Here is a 22835-nt window from a genome sequence, read left to right on the forward strand (position 1 = left end):
CACAACAATGAGGGGCCCCTATGTTGATGGTCAGCATGGTGGATGTGTTGTTGCCTACCCTCACCACCTGGGGGCGGCCCGTCAGGAAGTCCAGTTGCAGAGTGAGGTGTTCAGTCCCAGGGTCCTGAGCTTGGTGATGAGCTTGGAGCAGACTATGGTGTTGAATGCTGAGCCATAGTCAATGAACAGCATTCTTACACACAGTACCAGTCAAAAGTTTGGACACACCTACTCATTCAAGGGTTTTTCTTTATTTTTCAATTTTCTACATTGTAGAATAATAGTGAAGACATCAAACTATGAAAAACACATATGGAATCATGTAGTAACCAAAAAAGTGTTAAACAAATCAAAATATATATTACCTTTTAGATTCTTCAAAGTAGCCACCCTTTGCCTTGATGACATCTTTGCACACTCTTGGCATTCTCTCAACCAGCTTCACCTGGAATGCTTTTCCAACAGTCTTGAAGGAGTTCCCACATATGCTGAGCACTTGTTGGCTGCTTTTCCTTCACTTTGCGGTCCAACTCATCCCAAACCATCTCAATTGGGTTGTGGTTGGGTGATTGTGGAGGCCAGGTCATCTGATGCAGCACTCCATCACTCTCCTTCTTGGTCAAATAGCCCTTACACAGCCTCGAGGTGTGTTGGGTCATTGTCCAGTTGAAAAACAAATGATAGTCCCACTAAGCGCAAACCAGATGGGATGGCGTATCACTGCAGAATGCTGTGGTAGCCATGCTGGTTAAGTGTGCCTTGAATTCTAAATAAATCACAGACAGTGTCACAAGCAAAACACCCCCACACCATCACACCTCCTCCTCCGTGCTTCACGGTGGGAACCACACATAGAGAGATCATCCGTTCACCTACTCTGCGTCTCACAAAGACACGGTGGGTGGAACCAAAAATTCAGATTTCCACCGGTCTCAAGCAAGTCTCTTCTTCTTATTGGTGTCCTTTAGTAGTGGTTTCTTTGCAGCAATTCGACCATGAAGGCCTGATTCACGCAGTCTCCTCTGAACAGTTGATGTTGAGATGTGTCTGTTACTTGAGCTCTGTGAAGCATTTATTTGGGCTGCAGTCTGATGCTGGGAACTCTAAGGAACTCATCCTCTGCAGCAGAGGTAACTCTGGGTCTTCCTTTCCTGTGGCGACCCCTTCATGAGAGCCAGTTTCATCATAGCGCTTGATGGTTTTTGCGACTGCACTTGAAGTTCTAGAAATGTTCACGATTGACTGACCTTCATGTCTTAAAGTAATGATGGACTGTCGTTTCTCTTTGCTTATTTGAGCTGTTCTTGCCATAATATGGACTTGGTCTTTTACCAAATAAGGCTATCTTCTGTATACCACCTCTACCTTGTCACAACACAACTGATTGGCTGAAACGCATTAAGTAGGAAATAAATTCCACAAATTAACTTTTAACCAGGCACACCTGTTAATTGAAATGCATTTCAGGTGAATACCTCATGAAGCTGGTTGAGAGAATGCCAAGAGTGTGCAAATCTGTCATCAAGACAAAGGGTGCCTACTGAAGAATCTCAAATACAGTGGGGAAAAAAAGTATTTAGTCAGCCACCAATTGTGCAAGTTCTCCCACTTAAAAAGATGAGAGAGGCCTGTAACTTTCATCATAGGTACACGTCAACTATGACAGACAAATTGAGATTTTTTTTCTCCAGAAAATCACATTGTAGGATTTTCAATGAATTTATTTGCAAATTATGGTGGAAAATAAGTATTTGGTCACCTACAAACAAGCAAGATTTCTGGCTCTCACAGACCTGTAATTTCTTCTTTAAGAGGCTCCTCTGTCCTACACTCGTTACCTGTATTAATGGCACCTGTTTGAACTTGTTATTAGTATAAAAGACACCTGTCCACAACCTCAAACAGTCACACTCCAAACTCCATTATGGCCAAGACCAAAGAGCTGTCAAAGGACACCAGAAACAAAATTGTAGACCTGCACCAGGCTGGGAAGACTGAATCTGCAATAGGTAAGCAGCTTGGTTTGAAGAAATCAACTGTGGGAGCAATTATTAGGAAATGGAAGACATACAAGATCACTGATAATCTCCCTCGATCTGGGGCTCCACGCAAGATCTCACCCCGTGGGGTCAAAATGATCACAAGAACGGTGAGCAAAAATCCCAGAACCACACGGGGGTACCTAGTGAATGACCTGCAGAGAGCTGGGACCAAAGTAACAAAGCCTACCATCAGTAACACACTACGCCGCCAGGGACTCAAATCCTGCAGTGCCAGACGTGTCCCCCTGCTTAAGCCAGTACATGTCCAGGCCCTTCTGAAGTTTGCTAGAGTGCATTTGGATGATCCAGAAGAGAATTGGGAGAATGTCTTATGGTCAGATGAAACCAAAATATATCTTTTTGGTAAAAACTCAACTCGTCGTATTTGGAGGACAAAGAATGCTGAGTTGCATCCAAAGAACACCATACCTACTGTGAAGCATGGGATGGAAACATCATGCTTTGGGGCTGTTTTTCTGCAAAGGGACCAGGACGACTGATCCGTGTAAAGGAAAGAATGAATGGGGCCATGTATCGTGAGATTTTGAGTGAAAACCTCCTTCCATCAGCAAGGGCATTGAAGATGAAACGTGGCTGGGTCTTTCAGCATGACAATGATCCCAAACACACCGCCCGGGCAACGAAGGAGTGGCTTCGTAAGAAGCATTTCAAGGTCCTGGAGTGGCCTATCCAGTCTCCAGATCTCAACCCCATAGAAAATCTTTGGAGGGAGTTGAAAGTCTGTGTTGCCCAGCGACAGCCCCAAAACATCACTGCTCTAGAGGAGATCTGCATGGAGGAATGGGCCAAAATACCAGCAACAGTGTGTGAAAACCTTGTGAAGACTTACAGAAAACGTTTGACCTGTGTCATTGCCAACAAAGGGTATATAACAAAGTATTGAGAAACTTTTGTTATTGACCAAATACTTTTTTTCCACCATAATTTGCAAATAAATTCATTAAAAATCCTACAATGCGATTTTCTGGAGAAAAAAAAATCTCATTTTGTCTGTCATAGTTGACGTGTACCTATGATGAAAATTACAGGCCTCTCTCATCTTTTTAAGTGGGAGAACTTGCACAATTGGTGGCTGACTAAATACTTTTTTCCCCCACTGTACATGTGGGTAGAGTTAAAGTGACTATGCATAAATAATTAACAGAGTAGCAGCAGCGTAAAAAGATGGGGTGGGGGGGCAGTGCAAGTAGTCCGGGTAGCCATGATTAGCTGTTCAGGAGTCTTATGGCTTGGGGGTAGAAGCTGTTGAGAAGCCTTTTGGACCTAGACTTGGCGCTCCGGTACCACTTGCCGTGCGGTAGCAGAGAGAACAGCCTGTGACTAGGGTGGCTGGAGTCTTTGACAATTTTGAGGGCCTTCCTCTGACACCGCCTGGTATAGAGGTCCTGGATGGCAGGAAGCTTGGCCCCAGTGATGTACTGGGCCGTACGCACTACCCTCTGTAGTGCCTTGCGGTCGGAAGCCGAGCAGTTGCCATACGAGGCGGAGATGCAACCAGTCAGGATGCTCTCGATGGTGCAGCTGTAGAACTTTTTGACAATCTGAGGACCCATGCCAAATCTTTTCAGTCTCCTGAGGGGGAATAGGCTTTGTCGTGCCCTCTTCACGACTGTCTTGGTGTGTTTGGACCATGATAGTTCCTTGGTGATGTGGACACCAAGGAACTTGAAGCTCTCAACCTGTTCCACTACAGCCCCGTCGATGAGAATGGGGGCGTGCTCAGTCCTCTTTTTTCCCCTGTAGTCCACAATCATCTCCTTTGTCTTGGTCACGTTGAGGGAGAGGTTGTTATCCTGGCACCACATGGCCAGGTCTCTGACCTCCTCCCTATAGGCTGTCTCATCGTTGTCGGTGATCAGGCCTACCACTGTTGTGTCGTCGGTAATATGTACATTAACGTATTAATGCCAAAATAACACAAAAATAACACAAAAAAACAGGCAACAAATAACAACAACAAAAAAAACAGGCCCTGAATGACGGGTCGCCACCCCAGAAATAATCCCCTCCCCAACCCCATTAGACTTTATCTATATAATGCTGAAACACTCTACCCTTAGGATTGTTCAGCATGTCAACAACCATTTCAACAGTAACATCTGTTACCCCCAATATCTCTTTTGCCATCTCCACAATAACCTTCAACCTGGCATTTCTGCTTTCCACAACCTGAGTCGTATTGATGACCTTACCAATAAAAGCTATGAAGTCAACTTTATTCATTATCAAAGTGTCCTTTGACATCACACATTCATGAGCACAAGATTTCTGAACAGACTCAAAACTTTGCCAGGACCATCAGAAGCACCAGCCCCGACAGTAGGTCCACTTACTACAGGTACATCCATGTAAGCTCCATCAGTCCGCACTGTAGTTCTACCAATCTGTTTTACAGCCTCTGCATACGATACATCATGACTGATCCTATATCTCTGAGCCTCTCTAGCCTCTCTCTGTACCTGGCACCCACCAAATGCTGCACTGTGTTCTCCCCCACAATTACAGCACTTAACCTTCACATTGCTTCCACATTCACATTAATCATGTGCCCCTCCACACTTGGCACATATTTTATTTCCTTTACACTGAGCAGGTACAAGTCCCATTCTTTGGCATTTAAAACACTGCAGTGCATATGGGACAAATTCTTTAACATTGAAACTAAGGAATCATATATGTACTTTTCCCGGCAAGACTTTCTCAAACCTCAGCAACACTTTCACCTGACTCACTAGCAGTTTCAAACAAAACCTCAGTTTCCACCATCTTCTTCACCTGACTCAGAGAAACTGGCCATGGTCTAATTTGCCCCCAGACCCATGTGCCCTGGTGCTTATGGCGCTTTCAAGACAATTGGGGAGTAAAAAAATTGAAATAACTGGTCAAATTACGACGTTAGTGATCTTTATTTGTATTTATTTATTTAACCTTTATTTAACTAGGCAAGTCAGTTAAGAACAAATTCTTATTTACAATGACGGCCTACACCGGCCAAACCCGGACGACGCTGGGCCAATTGTGCGCTGCCCTATGGGACTCCCAATCACGGCCGGTTGTGATACAGCCTGGAATCGAACCAGGGGGTCTGTAGTGACGCCTCAAGCACTGAGATGCAGTGCCTTAGACCGCTGAAAGTATTTTTTTCCGAGTTCCCAGTTGTTTTATACGCTATGAAATATGAGATTTCCGAGTTCCGACTTCCCAGTTATTATGAACGCAGCATTAGATCCTGTCTTGGGTACGTCATTATTTACATCTTGTAACAGTATCTCCCGGAACTTCCGCTAAAAACGGAAATAGTTACGTGGCCGCTTCAGGCAGCTAACATTCTGCATGATGGCGACAGAGGTTCAGAGCGGCGACCTCAACAATGGCAGTTCTAGCCGGCTCGAAGTCTCCATCGACGGCCTCACCCTCAGCCCCGATCCCGAGGGCGAGCAGGAGCAAGTCGCTGAACCGGACCCCGAGCCCACGGGGCAGGATACCGAGGACCTGAGCGGCACCGACGATGGGGAGGAAGGCGAGTCTGCCAAAACCACGATAGAGAGGAAATGGGGCTTTGGTTTGCTGGAACTATACAGACTAGCCTTGAAATTCTTCAAAGGTATTTTATATTCGTATTTCATAATAACAATGTATAATGGAATTGATACACGATGTGACTAGGTAGCTAGTTTTTTCATCCCTGTGTTTATTGTTTTCGTGCGGTGCAGTAGCTAACGTTTAACTAGCTAACGTTAGCTAGCTAGCCACTTGCTAATGATGCTTGGCTTACTGTCAAAATGCCATAGCAATTTGAAGCTTTTTCATCAATCAGAATCTCCGAATTCCAAATGTACCTGCATGATTGCTGGATGGTGTTTCATGTTGCTTCTCGTTGAACGAATTGTTGTTAAGACAACGAGAGAATAAAGGGCTAACTATGTAACGTTATAGTCCAGATTAAAGATGAGGCGACAATCATAACTCTTTACATGTCATGTGTCGATATGGTCATGTGGATCCTCCACGTAGCTAGCTAGCTGTCAGTTGACTAGTTACTCTCTAGAGTCTAGTGAATGAGAATCCAGTAACTAGTTTGATTGGTATGTGGCAGACAACCACCCTCCACTAACCCTTGATCATGTCTCAGTTGCATTACACATTGGACGAAGGGTCTTTTGTATGGGGGAAGTTATGTTAAGAGCCCCACGGCCATATCTCCCATGTTACTGCGCGTGTTTACGCAAGACAGTGGACCACCGGTGCTAATTAGCGATCTGCATCTCCTAACACCTGTGTATAAACGGAAGACGGACGCCACAAACGTGTTGTTACTGAAAAATACGGTTGGCTGCAACTGTGTTAAAACAGTACAGTAAGTGTGTATTTTGCATATATGAAAGTAGAGGGATTTATGTTTCTAGAACCATACCGCAATTGAGAACCGATTCAGTTTTAGATTGAGTTATTTGGCTGTTTTGGCTTCCAGAGCCAATTTGCCTTTAAACATAGTGTTCCTCTCTCGGATTCGTAGAGGCTCTCTTCTCTAACATGTAGGCTCACTTTTTGTGAACAGTCCCATCACAAGTCAGAATGTTGAATAAACTTAATTTGAACGTACTTTACCTGTTGTCTGCTGTTTTTGTCCTTATGTAGGAGATAATCGGAGACAAAATATCCACAGAGTAGTGTTATTAAGCAGACTTTCAGTACGCTGGTCTGTATATCGGTTTGTATTTCCGGTTAGTATTTTCAATACTGATGCAGTTCGGTCGTGACTTGCACAATATGTCAATAATGGCTGAGCTTGATTTACATTTTATTAGGAACTATTTTAGCCCAAGGGCTAAAAGAGTCCTTCAGACATGTAAAAAACAGACCGAACCTTATCCCACGCAATCAGCTGGCAAATTTCACAAGCACTGGCAGCTTATTGCGACAAAGTTTGGGCATTAATATGGAGTGTGTCCGCACTTTGTTGCTAAACAGCCTCCAATCTTCTGGGAAGGCTTTCCACTAGATGTTGGAACATTGCTGCAGGAACTTGCTTCCATTCAGCCACGAGCATTAGTGAGGTCAGGCACTGATGTTGGGTGATTAGGCCAGGCTCGCAGTCAGTGTTCCGATTCATCCCAAAGGTGTTCAATGGGGTTGAGGTCAGGGCTCTATGCAGGCCAGTCAAGTTCTTCCACACCGATCTCGACAAACCATTTCTGTATGGAATAACGTTGGGCTCCTTTAGTCCATTATTGGGCTAACCCGCTACTGTCATTCATACATCTAGTTACAGTGGAGGAGGTGGAGTTGCATACAACTCCCAGGGCGCGTTTGAGTGGCGAAAGAAACCGACTAGACAAGTCGGGGGAGCTGCATTTGCGACAGTCGAAAATCGGACACTAATGTGGTTTTCCGACAGCAATGCTCAGATCAACATTGCAGTGTTGCCATTGTTTATAAATGTTTTTCTTTTACAATTAAACATGGCTCCAAACCCCATATCACACACTCACAAATTGAATGTATATGTGTACATTGTACAGTCAGTGAGAGAGGGCCTCAAATATCACATTATTACTCCACTGTATACATGAATTACGGCAAAGTTTGTTCTTGTTTCAGTCCTGTTTTTAGTCACGTTCGCGTGGGTCAAATAAAAACACCCTAATGATTGGTTGACAATAGATCCTCATACAATTCAGGCAATGGCTGCAGGATGAAGTTGGCAAAGAACAACTGCAGTTAACTTAATGACCTTTGATTTTTGTAAAGTTCATGCAGTCGACATGTAGTCAGATTATTATTTTTTTACCCCATAATGCAACACGCACTGAAAGGCAATTCTGCATTAGATGACACATTCTCAGTAGGATGAGCCTAGTATGCTGCTGATTGTTGCGTACTACATTCATTTTGACTAAACAGTACGTTCTAAATGGTATGTAGTACGATTAGTACACAGTATGCAATTTTAAGGTTAGTTCCATTTAATTTCAATCACCTTTTAACCGTACCTCTTTTTGATTTGAATGACATTTTCCAGAAATTTGACAATGGTAGAAGTGGTCAGAAAGTTACTTTTTGGACCTGAATGCGAAAACATTCAGGATATGGAGGTGCTCAAAGTTGACCTATTTTGCTTATTCCAGTTACTAATAAGCATGCACCCATTAAGAAAATGACTGTTAAAAACTGTTGAATCCCCTTGGATTGATGAGGAATTTAACAATGGTATGATTGGGTGGGATGATGAGGCAAAAGATATGGCGAATAAGTCTGGCAGCACAATCGATTGGCAAACGTACTGCAAATTAAGGAATCATGTTACTAAACTAAATAAAAAGAACAAGAAACTATGCTATGAAACAAAATGAATGATATGAAGAATGATAGTAAAAAGCTTTGGAGCACCTTAAATTACATTTTTTGGAAAAAGGCAAACTCGGGTCCTTCATTCATTGAATCAAATGGCTAATTTATCACAAAACCCACAATATTGCCACTCCTATTTGTCATATCTTCAATTTAAGGCTGCTAGAGGGTGTGTGCCCTCAGGACTGGAGGGAAACAAAAGTCATTCCGCTACCCAAGAATAGTAAAGTCCCCTTTACTGGCTCAAATAGCTGACCAATCAGCCTGTTACCAACCCTTAGTAAACTTCTGGAAAAAATGGTGTTTGGCCAGATACAATGCTATTTTACAGTAAACAAATTGACAACAGACTTTCAGCACGCTTATAGGGAAGGATATTCAACAAGCACAGCACTTACACAAATGACTGATGATTGGCTGAGGGAAGGTGATGATAAAAATATTGTGGGGGCTGTTTTGTTAGACTTTAGTGTGGCTTTTGACATTATCAATCATAGTCTGCTGCTGGAAAACATATTTGTTATGGCTTTACACCCCCTGCTATATTGTGGATAAAGAGTTACTTGTCTAACAGACCACATGGAGAGGCTTCCATTAAAGAACAACCTAACATAAACCAGGTAGAATCAGGAATTCCCCAGGGTAGCTGTCTAGGCCCCTTACTTTTTTCAATCTTTACTAATGACATGCCACTGGCTTTGAGTGAAGCCAGTGTGTCTATGTATGTGGATGACTCAACACTATACACGTCAGCTACTACAGCAACTGAAATGACTGCAACACTTAACAAAGAGATGCATTTCGTTTTAGAATGGGTGGCAAGGAATGAGTTAGTCCTAAATATTTCCAAAACTAAAAGCATTGTATTTGGGACAAATCATTCACTAAGACCTAAACCACAACTACATCTCATAATGAATAATGTGGAAATTGAGCGATTTGAGGTGACTAAACTGCTTGGAGTATACCTGGATTGTAAACGGTCATAATCAAAACATATTGATACAACATTAGCTAAAATGGGGAGAAGTCTGTCTATAATAAAGCGCAGCTCTGCCTTCTTAACAACACTGTCAACAAGGCAGATCTTACAGGCCCTAGTGTTGTCGCACCTAGACTAATGTTCAGTAGTGTGGTCAGGTGCCACAAAGAGGGACTTAGGAAAATTGTAGTTGGCTCAGAACAGGGCTGGCCCTTAAAAATACACATTAATGATATGCATGTCAGTCTCTGGCTCAAAGTGGAAGAGAGATTGACATCATCACTTTGTTTTTGTAAGAAGTGTTGACAAGCTGAATGTACCGTTTAAACTACTAGCACACAGCTCAGACACCATGCATACCCCACAAGACATGCCACCAGAGGTCTCTTCACAATCCCCAAGTCCAGAACAGACTATGGGAGGCGCACAGTACTTCATAGAACCATGACTACATGGAACTCTATTCCACATCAGGTAACTGATGCAAGCAGTAGAATCAGATTTATAAAACAGGTAAATTCACCTTATGGAACATAGAGATACACACAGAGACACACACAAAGGTACAGACACGCATACATTGTAATTTTGTATGGTTTTATTGTACTTTTTGTATGGTACATTTGTAGTGGTGTAATAATGTTATATGATAAACTGTGTTATCTTTTGTTTTATATGTAATGTAAGAGCTTTAATGTGTTTGGACTCCAGGAAGAGTAGCTGCTGCCTTGGCAGAAGCCAATGGGGATCCCTAATTAATACAAAATACCAAGAGACATCCATGTCTTCATCACTAAAAAAGATTAAGGGTTAAGTTTGATATACACTGAACAAAAATATATAAATGCAACATGCAACAATGTCAAATATTTATAAGGAAATTGGTCAATTTAAATAAAAAAATTAGGCCCTAATCTATGGATTTCACATGACTGGGAATACAGATGCATCTGTTGGTCACGATACCTTTTTAAAAGTAGGGGCGTGGATCAGAAAACCAGTCAGTATCTGGTGTGACCACCATTTGCCTCATGCAGCGCGACACATCTCCTTCGCATAGAGTTGATCAGGCTTTTGATTGTGGCCTGTGGAATGTTGTCCCACTCCAATTCAATGGCTGTGAGAAGTTGCTGGATATTGGCAGGAACTGGAACACGCTGTCGTAAACGTTGATCCAGAGCATCCCAGACATGCTCAGTGAGTGACATGTCTGGTGAGTTTGCAGGCCATGGAAGAATTGGGACATTTTCAGCTTCCAGGAATTGTGTACAGATCCTTGGGACATGGGGCTGTGCATTATCATGCTGGAAAATTAGGTGACGTCGGCGTATGAATGGCACGACAATGGGCCTCAGGATCTCATCACGGTGTCTCTGTGTATTGAAATTGCCATCGATAAAATGCAATTGTTTTCGGTCTCTGTAGCTTATGCCTGCCGATACCATAAACCCACTGCCACCATGGGGCACTATGGTCACAACATTGACATCAGCAAACCGCTCGCCCACACGATGCCATACACGCTGTTTGCCATCTGCCCAGTACAGTTGAAATCAGGATTCATCTGTGAAGAGCACACTTCTCCAGTGTGCCAGTAACAATTGAAGGTGAGCATTTGTCCACTGAAGTCGGTTATAACGCTGAACTGCAGTCAGGTCAAGACCCTGGTGAGGACGACGAGCACGCAGATGAGCTTCCCTGAGACGGTTTCTGACAGTTTGTGCAGAAATTCTACTGTTGTGCAAACCCACAGTTTCATCAGCTGTCCGGGTGGCTGGGTCCCGCAGGTGAAGAAGCTGGATGTGGAGGGGCTGGTGTGGTTGTGAGGCCGGTTGGACATACTGCCAAATTCTCTAAAACGATGTTGGAGGAGGCTTATGGTAGAGAAATTAACATTAAATTATCTGGTAACAGCTCTGGTGGACATTCCTGCAGTCATCATGCCAATTGCACGCTCCCTCAACTTGACACACCTGTGGCATTGTGTTGTGTGACAACTGCACATTTTAGAGTGGCCTTTTATTGTCCCCAGCACAAGGTGCACCTGTGTAATGATCATGCTGTTTAATCAGCTTCTTTATATGCCACACCTGTCAGGTGGATGGATGATCTTGGCAAAGGAGAAATGCTCACTAACAGGGATGTAAACAAATTTGTGCACAATTTATTTCAGCTCATGAAACATGAAACCAACACATGTCAAGTTTATATTTTTGTTCAGTATATAAATGAGTGATATGTACCCATTGATTCTTGAAGAATATATCTTATAAATGCCTCATGAGCTTAGTTCATCTGTCATACCCCATCAGAACCCAAAATGTAAGCTTGTTTACTCCAATGTTTGTAAACAAACACTAGCCTCAACATGGTTATAACTATAATTTTGACATCATGGATGGTCAGTCCTTGCATCCATTTCTCTATGAATTTGAGAGCGCTTACATTTATCCAACCCAATCCCTCAGCTTTTAAAGTTTAAACTGCCGATTGACCCTTTTTAAAAGTTAAAAAATGAAATGTGTTATTTTAAATAAATATTTAAGAAATTATCAAATAGTTTGACAAACCTTTTTGCAAGCTTTTAAATGATATCAAACTGAACCATTAACCTTTTCCAGTGATGAAGATTTGGATGTCTGATGGTATGGTGGAGTATGCAAAATGGGTCAACTTTGAGCACCTCTATCTCCTGAATGTTTTTTGGCATTCAGGTCCAAAAAGTAACTTTCTGACCGCTTCTACCATAGGCAAATATATACACTGAAAAAAATATAAAAGCAACATGTAAAGTTCTGGTTCCATGTTTCATGAGCTGAAATTCAAGAAGATGGCGCCGACAGACATGACAGCTCTGCTTCTAGCTCCTAAGCAACTTTGCAGTATTTTGTTTTTTTGTGTGTTATTTCTTACATTATTAGTCCAGAATGTTTTATGTGTTATTACTTACAGCCAGAAATAACTTTTGGATATCAGAGCGGCGGTAACTCACTAGCATTACGATCAGAAATACGACTTTCCCGAATTGGATCCTTTGTTCGTACCACAGAGGGCAATTTAACTTATCCCAGAGGCTGCTCCAAGACGCCGCCGGCGGAGAAGGGGTATTCGGAGTGGACTTCTAGTCCGACTCAGGAGGCGTGCACAACATCCACCGCTTCCGAGTATTTTACTCGCTAATGTTCAGTCCTAGGACAATAAAGTAGACGAGCTTAGGGCAAATATCTCTTTCCAGAGAGACATACTCTGTTTCACAGGATCATGGCTCTCTCCGGATATACTGTCCCCGTCCATACAGCCAGCTGGGTTCTCAGTACATTGCGCAGACAGGAATTAAGAACTCTCCGGGAAGAAGAAAGGCGTTGGTGTTTGTTTCATGATTAACTACTCATAGTGTGATTGTGTTAACGTACAGGAACTCAAGTCCTTTTGTTCACCCGACCTAGAATATCTCACAATCAAATGTCGACCGTATTACCTCCCAAGACAATCGGTTATAGTCACAGCCGTGTATATTCCCCCTCAAGCCGATACCACAACGGCCCTCAAGGAACTACACTGGACTTTGTGCAAACTGGAAACCACATACAAGTGCTATGAAAAAGTATTTGCCCCCTTTCTAATTTTCTCTACTTTTGCATATTTGTGATACTGAATGTTATCAGATCTTCAACCAAAACCTAATATTAGATAAAGGGAAAATAAGTGAACAAATAACACAACAATTACATATTTATTTCATAAACAAAGATATGCAACACCCAATTCCCCTGTGTGAAAAAGTAATTGCCCCCTTACACTCTAACTGTTTAGCTGCAATGACTCCAACCAAATGCTTCCTGTAGTTGTTGATCAGTCTCTCACGTCGCTGTGGAGGAATTTTGTCCCACTCTTCCATGCAGAACTGCTTTAACTCAGTGACGTGTGGGTTTTCAAGCATGAACTGCTCGTTTCAAGTCCTGCCACAACATCTCAATTGGGATTAGGTCTGGACTTTGACTAGGCCATTCCAAAACTTCCAATTTGTTGCTTTTTAGCAATTTTCATGTAGACTTGATTGTGTGTTTTGGATCATTGTCTTGCTGCATGACACAGCTGCGCTTCAGCTCACAGATGGATGGTCTGACATTCTCCTGTAGAAATTATCTGATACAGAGCAGAATTCATGGTTCCTTCTATTAAGGCAAGTCGTCCAGGTCCTGAGGCAGCAAAGCATCCCCAAACCATCACACCACCACCACCATGCTTGACCTTTGGTATGATGTTCTTACTGTGGAATGCAGTGTTTGGTTTTCGCCAGGCATAATGGGACCCACTGGGTGGTTGTCCCACTGGCTATCCTAAGTTGAATGCACCAATTTGTAAATCGCTCTGGATAAGAGCGTCTGCTAAATTACTTAAATGTAAATGTAATCCGGAGACAGGTGTTTTATACAACAGCCTCCTGTGTGTTCTCTTTTCTTTTCTGTCTGCATATTTGCAATCAAACGCCAGAATTTTGTCCATCTCCTTAACTATCATACTCTGCTTCCACCGGGCATTCCACTGATTTCAAAACTCGGTCCTCCAGAAAGTGGAGAGCAACAACTTTGCAGTTCTACTACGTGATATCTTTCAAAAAAGCAGCGTTAGAAAGGATTCCCTACACATACTGACCAGCTCATATTATAGACAGAAGCGTGCTACATGGCAGACCAATCCGAACTCATCTCTCGGCATGTCCAGCCTACCCATTTATCTCAGCCAATCATGGCAAGTGGGAAGGTTCCGGTCTTTTTCTGTGGCTAAACCAACTAGGCTCGTAATTTAACAATTTAATTGGTATTTACAGATGGCATACAAGACATTTCTGCAAAAAAACACATTTTGATTTAAAAAATAAAATTAATAGTTTACATTCAAATGGCTCTCCTGTGAAGTAGTGACGCACGACATACACCTAGTTTCCTGAAATGAGTCACAATTATTCCCTCCGCAAGGCACCCAAACAGGCAAAACGTCAGTACAAAGACAAAGTGGAGTCACAAATCAGCGGCTCAGTCACGAGACGTATGTGGCAGGGTCTACAGACCATCACGGATTACAAAGGGAAAACCAGCCACGTCGCGGACACCGACGTCTTGCTCCCGGACAAGCTGAACACCTTTTGCACGCTTTAAGGATAACCGATGCTGCCCGCTCCAAAGGACAGTGGGCTCTCGTTCTCCGTGACCGACGTGAGTAAGACATTTTAAGCGTGTTCATTTGACTATAGCTCAGCCTTCAACACCACAGTACCCTCCAAGCTCATCATTAAGCTCTGGGTCCCTGGGTCTGAACCCCACCCTGTGCAACTGGGTCCTGGACTGCTTCTATTTCAAGGCCATCAGACTGTTAAATAGCCATTACTAGCCGGCTACCACCCGGTTATTCAACCCTGCACCTTAGAGGCTGCTGCCCTGTGTACATAGACATGGAATCACTGGTCACCTTTAATGGAACACTAGTCATTTAATGTTTACATACTGTTTTACTCATTTCATATGTATATACTGTACTCTACTCTATTTTAGTTCATGCCACTCAGACATTGCTCGTCCCAATATTTATATATTTCTTAATTCCATTCTTTTACTTTTAGATTTGTGTGTATTGTTTTTAATTGTTAGATACTACTGCACTGTTGGAGCTAGGAACACAAGCATTTCACCACACCCGCAATAACATCTGCTAAATATTTGTATGTGACCAATAACATTTGATTTGAAATAAAAGATCCCAAATGTTCCATCGCACAAAACATTTTGTGCACAAAATTGTTTACATCCCTGTTAGGGAGCATTTTATCCTTTTGTCAAGATAATCCATTCATCTGACAGATGTGGCATATCAAGAAGCTGATTAAACAGCATGATCATTACACAGGTGCACCTTGTGCTGGGGACAATAAAAAGCCACTCTAAAATGTGCGTTTGTCACACAACACAATGCCACAGATGTCTCAAGTTTTGAGCATTTGAGCATTTGGCATGCTGACTGCAGGAATGTCCACCAGAGCTGTTGCCCAAGATTACATTTCTCTACCATAAGCCGCCTCCCAACGTCATTTTAGATAATTTGGCATTACGTCCACAACCGGAGACCACGTGTAACCACGCCAGCCCAGGACCTCCACATCCAGCTTCTTCACCTGCGGGATGCAGCCACCCGGACAGCTGATGAAACTGTGGGTTTGCGCAACCGAATAATTTCTGCACAAACTGTCAGAAACCGTCTCAGGGAAGCTCATTTGCGTGCTCGTCGTCCTCACCAGGGTCTTGACCTGACTGCAGTTCAGTGTCGTAACCGACTTCAGTGGGCAAATGCTCACCTTCAATTGTTACTGGCACTCTGGAGGAGTGTGCTCTTCACAGATGAATCCTGATTTCAACTGTACTGGGCAGATGGCAAACAGTGTGTATGGCATCATGTGGGCGAGCGGTTTGCTGATGTCAATGTTGTGACCATAGTGCCCCATGGTGGCGGTGGGTTTATGGTATCGGCAGGCATAAGCTACGGAGAACGAACACAATCGCATTTTATCGATGGCAATTTGAATACACAGCGATATCGTGACGTGATCCCGAGGCCCATTGTCGTGCCATTCATACGCCGACATCACCTCATGTTCCAGCATGATAATGCACAGCCTCATGTCGCAAGGATCTGTACACAATTCCTGGAGGCTGAAAATGTCCCAGTTCTTCCATGGTTTGCATACTCACCAGACATGTCACCCATTGAGCATGTTTGACATTTACGACAGCATGTCCCAGTTCCTGCCAATATCCAGCAACTTTTCACAGCCATTGAAGTGGAGATCAAGTGGAGTGGAGATCAGTTCTATGCGAAGGAGTTGTGTCGTGCTGCATGAGGCGAATGGTGGTCACACCAGATACTGACTGGTTTTCTGATCCACGCCCCTACTTTTAAAGGTATCGTGACCAACAGATGCATATCTGTATTCCCAGTCATGTGAAATCCATAGATTAGAGCCTAATTTATTTATTTAAATTGACTGATTTCCTTATATGAACTGTAACTCAGTAAAATCTTTGACATTGTTGCATATTGCATTTATATTTTTGTTCAATGTATATCAAACTCAACCCTTAATCTTTTTTTAGTGATGAAGACATGGATGTGTCTTGGTATTTGTATTAATTAGGGATCCCCATTAGCTGCTGCCAAGCTACTCTTCCTGGAGAACAAACACATTAAAGCACTTACATTATATATATAGTAAAACAGTACATCATATAACATTATTAAACCACTACAAATCTACAATACAAAATGTACAATACCAGCATACAACACTATTACAATGTTTGCGTGTGAAGTTTTGTCACAGAACACAATGCCACAAAAGGGTTGAGTGAGCGTGCAATTGGCATGCTGACTGCATGAATGTCCAGCAGAGTTGTTGCCAGAGAATTGAATGTTAGTTTCTCTACCATAAACCGCCTCCAACCTATTTTTAGAGAATTTGGCAGTACGTTCAACCGGCCTCACAACCGTAGACCACGTGTAACCATGCCAGCCCAGGACCTCCACATCTGGCTTCTTCACCTGATTAGCTGGGCTTGTCTCCCAAGTGGGTGGGTCTATGCCCACCCATGGCTGCGCCCCTGCCCAGTCATGTGAAATCTGTAGATTAGGGCCTAATTAATTTATTTCAATTGACTGATTTGTTTGTTTGAACTGTAACTCAGCAAAATCTTTGACATTGTTACATGTTGCGTTTTTTTATATTTTTGTTGAGTGTATATATGGAAAGTTTCGTTCAAATCAAAAGGGTTGACGTCAAAAAGTAATTGAAATCAAATGGAACGACCTTTTAAATAAGTAGGACGCAAGCCAGATTCGAGACACGGCCAGTCTTTCAGACCATTGACAAGCAGTGTGTAGTTTCCAGAGGTCAGCTTTTGGAGATCCTTCTGGGCTTTAGTGACTTGACTTTTACTGCTTAATTGTAGGCTGACTGCCTTCTAATTTTCAGAATTAAATGCACTTGGCTTCACATCAAAAGAAAGTGCCTGCGTTTCCTTTGAAGGGCCATTGAACGTGGACCACACACATTTCACAGCCAATGGATAAGCGTGGAAATGAGTCATTACCATCACTTCCGATGTACACCTTTTTTAAAGCAGAAATTCGCAGGTCGTGGGCGACTCTATGCCGCCCCACTTCTTGTGTAGTGTTTTCACTTTGATCGAAAACAAGGGGTTTGAGCCCTGAGCCTCCTTGGGCTGGCCTTCTGGGCTAGGTGTGTCTTTGCGCTAATCCCGCCTACTCTAATGACCCTGCTGCCCCAGAGTTGGAGAGGAAGTGAAAGTCACTTGCAACCTAATGTCACCGCCGCCAGAAACAAAAAGAGCAGACGAAGCCAACAAGCATCATTCTCTGTTCTTGGATCTGAATCAACTCAATCCCAAAAGAGATAAAGAAGCAAGAAAATGACTGCTCATGACCAATTCATAAACCAGATAGAAATTTGAATTAATTTTGAAAGGTGGAAGAGTGACTCCGTCATGGCCACTGTTCTCATGGACAGGTAACATTAGGTAGGTTTTGGGTTGCGTGTTTAGCCTACTAGTTACGTTAGCTGCTAACCTTAGTGTGTTCAATGTTTTAAGCTAGCTAACAAGACTACTTAGCTAGCTTAGCTAGCTAACATCTTCTATATTCAGACGGTTTTGTACTTAAAGGAATCTAACAATGGCATCATGTAGCTACACTGCATAAACCCCACAAGATGCTCAATGCCTTTATTTCAACTAGCTAAAGCTAGATATGCAGGTTGTTGACTTGATAGTGTTTCATTTGTAGATGATAATGCTAGGTGGTAGATAGAATTTTCAGCACAGGACCACTCCAAAAAATGCATCTAGCTATAAAATTTGGTACAGTAACATCACACTAATATGTATTTCTCAGGGAGATACTGGTGAACATGGTCTGATTGAGGGAACCTGAGACTGTACAAGTTGTGGTTGTGCAAACCCCAACACTGAAAGAGAGGTAAGAAATGTATGCATTTGCTGTTATGCTTTGTGATTCAATTATTTTGTTGGTAATTGACCAAAATAGTTAGCTATGTTTGCCTGTTCAGCACATTGCCTGCCTATATACAGCATTGATTCCGACCTAGAGTTAACCCAACTGAATGAATACCCAGCATGGGCAGTAAAGTTAACATCTGTATAACATATTGGTGGACTATGGGCCATCAAGTCATAGGATGGCACATTAACATGACACATGTTACATGGTTATAGCACAATGCTACATCGGAAAGTGTTCAGACCGTTTGACATTTTCCACATTTTGTTACGTTACAGCCTTATTCTAAAATAGTTTAAATAGTTTTTTTCCCCTCATCATACTACACACTACCCCATAATGACAAAGCAAAAATAGTTTTTTAGCCATTTTTTGCAAATTAATTAAAAACAGATACCTTATTTACATATGTTTTCAGACCCTTTGCTATGAGACTCGAATTTTAGCTCAGGTGCATCCTGTTTCCATTGATCATCCTTGAGATGTTTCTACAACTTCATTGGAGTCCACCTGTGGTAAATTAAATTGATTGGACTTGATTTGGAAAGGCACACACCTGTCTATATAAGGTCCCACAGTTGACTGTGCATTTCAGAGTAAAAACCAAGCCATGAGGTCTAAGGAGTTGTCCGTAGAGCTCCGAGACAGGATTGTGTCGAGGCACAGATCTGGGGAAGGGTACCAAAAAATTTCTGCAGCACCCCAAGAACACAGTGGCCTCCATCATTCTTAAATGGAAGTAGTTTGGAACTACCAATACTTTTCTTAGAGCTGGCCGCCCTGCCAAACTGAGCAATCGGGGAAGAAGGGCCTTGGTCAGGGAGGTGACCAAGAACCCGATGGTCATTCTGACAGAGCTCCAGAGGTCCTCTGTGGAGAAGGGAGAACCTTCCAGAAGGACAACCATCTCAGCAGCACTCCACAAATTAGGCCTTTTATGGTAGAGTGGCCAGACGGAAGCCACTCCTCAGTAAAAGGCACATGACAGCCTGCTTGGAGTTTGCCAAAAGGCACCTAAATGACTTCCAGACCATGAGAAACAAAATTCTCTGGTCTGATGAATCCAAGATTGAACTCTTTGGCCTGAATGCCAAACGTCACATCTGGAGGAAACCTGGCACCATCCTTACGGTGAAGCATGGTGGTGGCAGCATCATGCTGTGGGGATGTTTTTCAGTGGCTGGGACTGGGAAACTAGTAAGGATCGAGGGGGGAAAAATGAACGGAGCAAAGTACAGAGATCCTTGATGAAAACCTGCTCCAGAGCTCATACTGGGGCGAAGGTTCACCTACGACCCTAAGCACACAGCCAAGACGACGCAGGAGTTGCTTCAGGACAAGTCTCAATGTCCTTGAGTGGCTCAGCAAGAGCACGGACTTGAACCCGATCAAACATCCCTAGAGAGACTTCAAAAAAGTTGTGCAGCGACACTCCCCATCCAATCTGAAAGAGCTTGAGAGGATCTGCAGAGAAGAATGGGAGAAACTCCCCAAATACAGGTGTGCCAAGCTTATGTTATAGGCTGTAATCGCTGCCAAAGGTGCTTCAACAAAGTACGGAGTAAAGGGTCTGAATACTTATGTAAATGTAATATATTAGTTTGTCTAATAAATTTGCAAAAATGTATAAAAACATATTTTTGTTTTGTCATTATGGGGTGTTGTGTGTAGATTGAGGGGGAGAAAACAATTTTATTCACTTTAAAATAAGGCTGTAATGTAACAGAATTTGGAAAAAGTGAAGGGGTCTGAATATTTTCAGAATGCACTGTATGTAAAGGACACTGTTGTGACAGACTTATTTGGTGGTAATGTCCCCCCCCCCCCCTATTTATCTGTAGTCAACAGAGCTGGTGATTGACAACCCTGGAGAGCGTTGAAGAATATGTGGTTGAATTCTATAATGTACTCATATTCCATCAATATTATGTTATCAAATCAAAATCACAATTTTTTTGGCATATGCACAGGATGCAGTCTGATGTATATGGTAATATGACATTGCATTGTACCGTGTACTATTGAAGTAACAACTTGTTTAATATTTTCCCAATGTCAACCTATAATGCACAGGATAGTTTGGACCTGTTGGATGGAAGAAACAGTCAGCCATAGATGATGACGAACATCCTAACACTACATGCATCACCATCAAAAGTGTCCATGTGACGTTTATATCTGCTACACCATTCACCAACCAAATCAACTTTGTCTCATTATTTCAATTCACAAGATACAATGAACTTGCGCATCAGCCATTGAAAATTGAACCTCTGTAGCAGTGCCGTTAGGATGCATTGCGGTCATACCGGCTCTGATGACCTAGTAGGGGGTGAAAGGTGGGAACCAGGAGCAGCAGATACGTTTGGTCTGGAGGTGTGGGACCTATCAAAAGGGTCGTCATTCCAAGCTGCTGTGTGTGGCGAGTACTGGCCTCCCGAGATCCGCTGTGGCACCATGTAGGCTTTTTTTTCCTGGAAGCTGGTAGCTAGCTGTGTATGTCCTGCCTTGTATGTGTGTTTTTATTTAAGTTCTTCAAGTGTTCAGTTGTCATTGTAATTGTCCCATTTTTGGGTGGAAAAGTCACTTTTACCTTGTAAAGTTGAATTGTGAATTATGTGGGATTTTACAAAAGAGTCAAGTATTTTATAATGCTGCATGTAGTCCTGGTAATCTATGGTTATGTTACTATGGCAGTGTTTAATGCTGATGGGAGAAAAAAAATGTCACTGAAATTATTAGTGCTAGTGTCAATGGCCTTTCCAAGTGTTCATAGTATTGATTCTAACTCAATGTAATTGTATATTCATTTCTCAAGTTTCATCAGGAAAAGGTGAAATACTTGTAACGAGTGTAATGTCTGCCATTCTGTATCAACAAAATGTTCCTACCAATCCCTTTGCATTGATGTTCCTGGAGAAACTCTTGCTTGGTTGGTAATGGTACATGAGGGATGGGGATGAGTCCTGAGTCTTTGGGGGTTGTTGGCACTGGGAAAACAAACAAATTGTTACTTCAATAGTACACGGTACAATGCAATGTCAAATTCCCGTATACATCAGACTGCATCCTGTGCATATGCCAAAAAATAAACATTGATTTTGATAACATAATATTGATGGCATATGAGTAAATTTGTGTGAACCTACGCACTGTTTTGAGAGCGAAATAATTAATTTCTTAAGTATACTCAAAGTACTTGTATGAACAAAAGTTTCCTACCATATTCCCATATACACCCCACTGTATCCTGTGCATATGCTAAATAAACATTGATTTTGATAACATTATATGGATGGAATATGTGGTGTTGTGCTGTTACCAGTGTAACATGCTGATGTACCATCCTATTATTTGATGGCCCATAGTCCACCAATACGTCATGCAGATGAGCCATTGTTTACTTGACTGACCACACTGGATATTCATTCAGTCATTCTGGTGGGTAATTCACACTAGGTAGGAATCAATGCTGTATATAGACAGCAATGTGCTGAACAGGCAAACATGGCTAACTATTTTGGTCTATTACCAACAAAATAATTATTGAATCACAAAGCATAACAGAAAATGCATACAGCATTTCTTACCTCTAAGTGTTGGGGTTTGCACAACCACAACTTGCACAGCCTTAGGTTCCCTCGAAATCAGACTGTCTCCACCAGTATCTCCCTGATACATTTTTATTTTGTATTTATTAAGGATACCCATTAGCTGCTGCCTTCTCTTCCTGGGGTCCAGCAACATTAGTACAGTTATATACAGTTTAAAATATTACATGACATTACATTTCAGAACACTTTACCCAATATATTTGGTGTGTTCCCTCAGACCACTACTCCACTATCACATACAGTGCCTTCGGAAAGTATTCAGACCCCTTGACTTTTTCCACATTTTGTTATGTCACAGCCTTATTCTAAAATTGATTAAATAAATAAAAACATGGCAGTTTACAATCCAGGGTTACTCCAAGCAGTTTAGTCACCTCAATTTCCACATTATTTATTACAAGATTCAGTTGAGGTTTTGAGTTTTGTGAATGATTTGTCCCAAATACAATGCTCTTAGTTTTAGAAATATTTAGGACTCATTTATTCCTTGCCACCCATTCTGAAACTAACTGGAGTTCTTTTAAGTTTTGCTTTGATTTAACTCGCTGTAGTAGCTGACGTGTATAATGTTGAGTCATCCGCATACATAGGGACACTGGCTTTACTCAAGGCCAGTGGCATGTCATTAGTAAAGATTGAAAAAAGTAAGGGGCCTAGACAGCTGCCTTGGGGAATTCCTGACTCTTACCTGGATTATGTTGGAAAGGCGTCCATTAAAGAACACCCTCTGTGTTCTGTTAG

At 42.3% G+C, this 22835-nt stretch overlaps 1 protein-coding gene across 4 annotated transcripts in view; it reads left to right on the plus strand.

Moving 5' to 3' along the window:
* Nucleotides 1–5349: 5349 nt before the first annotated feature.
* The window catches only part of LOC121552215 (Golgi resident protein GCP60), a 34906-nt gene continuing 17420 nt past the window's right edge, over nucleotides 5350–22835 (plus strand). For all 4 annotated transcript variants that reach the window (XM_041864956.2, XM_041864957.2, XM_041864959.2 and 1 more), the window contains exon 1: nucleotides 5350–5667. In XM_041864956.2, coding sequence (XP_041720890.1) covers nucleotides 5397–5667 — 271 coding nt within the window. In that variant the 5' untranslated portion in view covers nucleotides 5350–5396. The remainder of the gene's footprint in view (nucleotides 5668–22835) is intronic.

The sequence above is a fragment of the Coregonus clupeaformis genome, chromosome 36, assembly GCF_020615455.1.
Source record: "Coregonus clupeaformis isolate EN_2021a chromosome 36, ASM2061545v1, whole genome shotgun sequence".
NCBI classification, from domain to species: domain Eukaryota; kingdom Metazoa; phylum Chordata; class Actinopteri; order Salmoniformes; family Salmonidae; genus Coregonus; species Coregonus clupeaformis.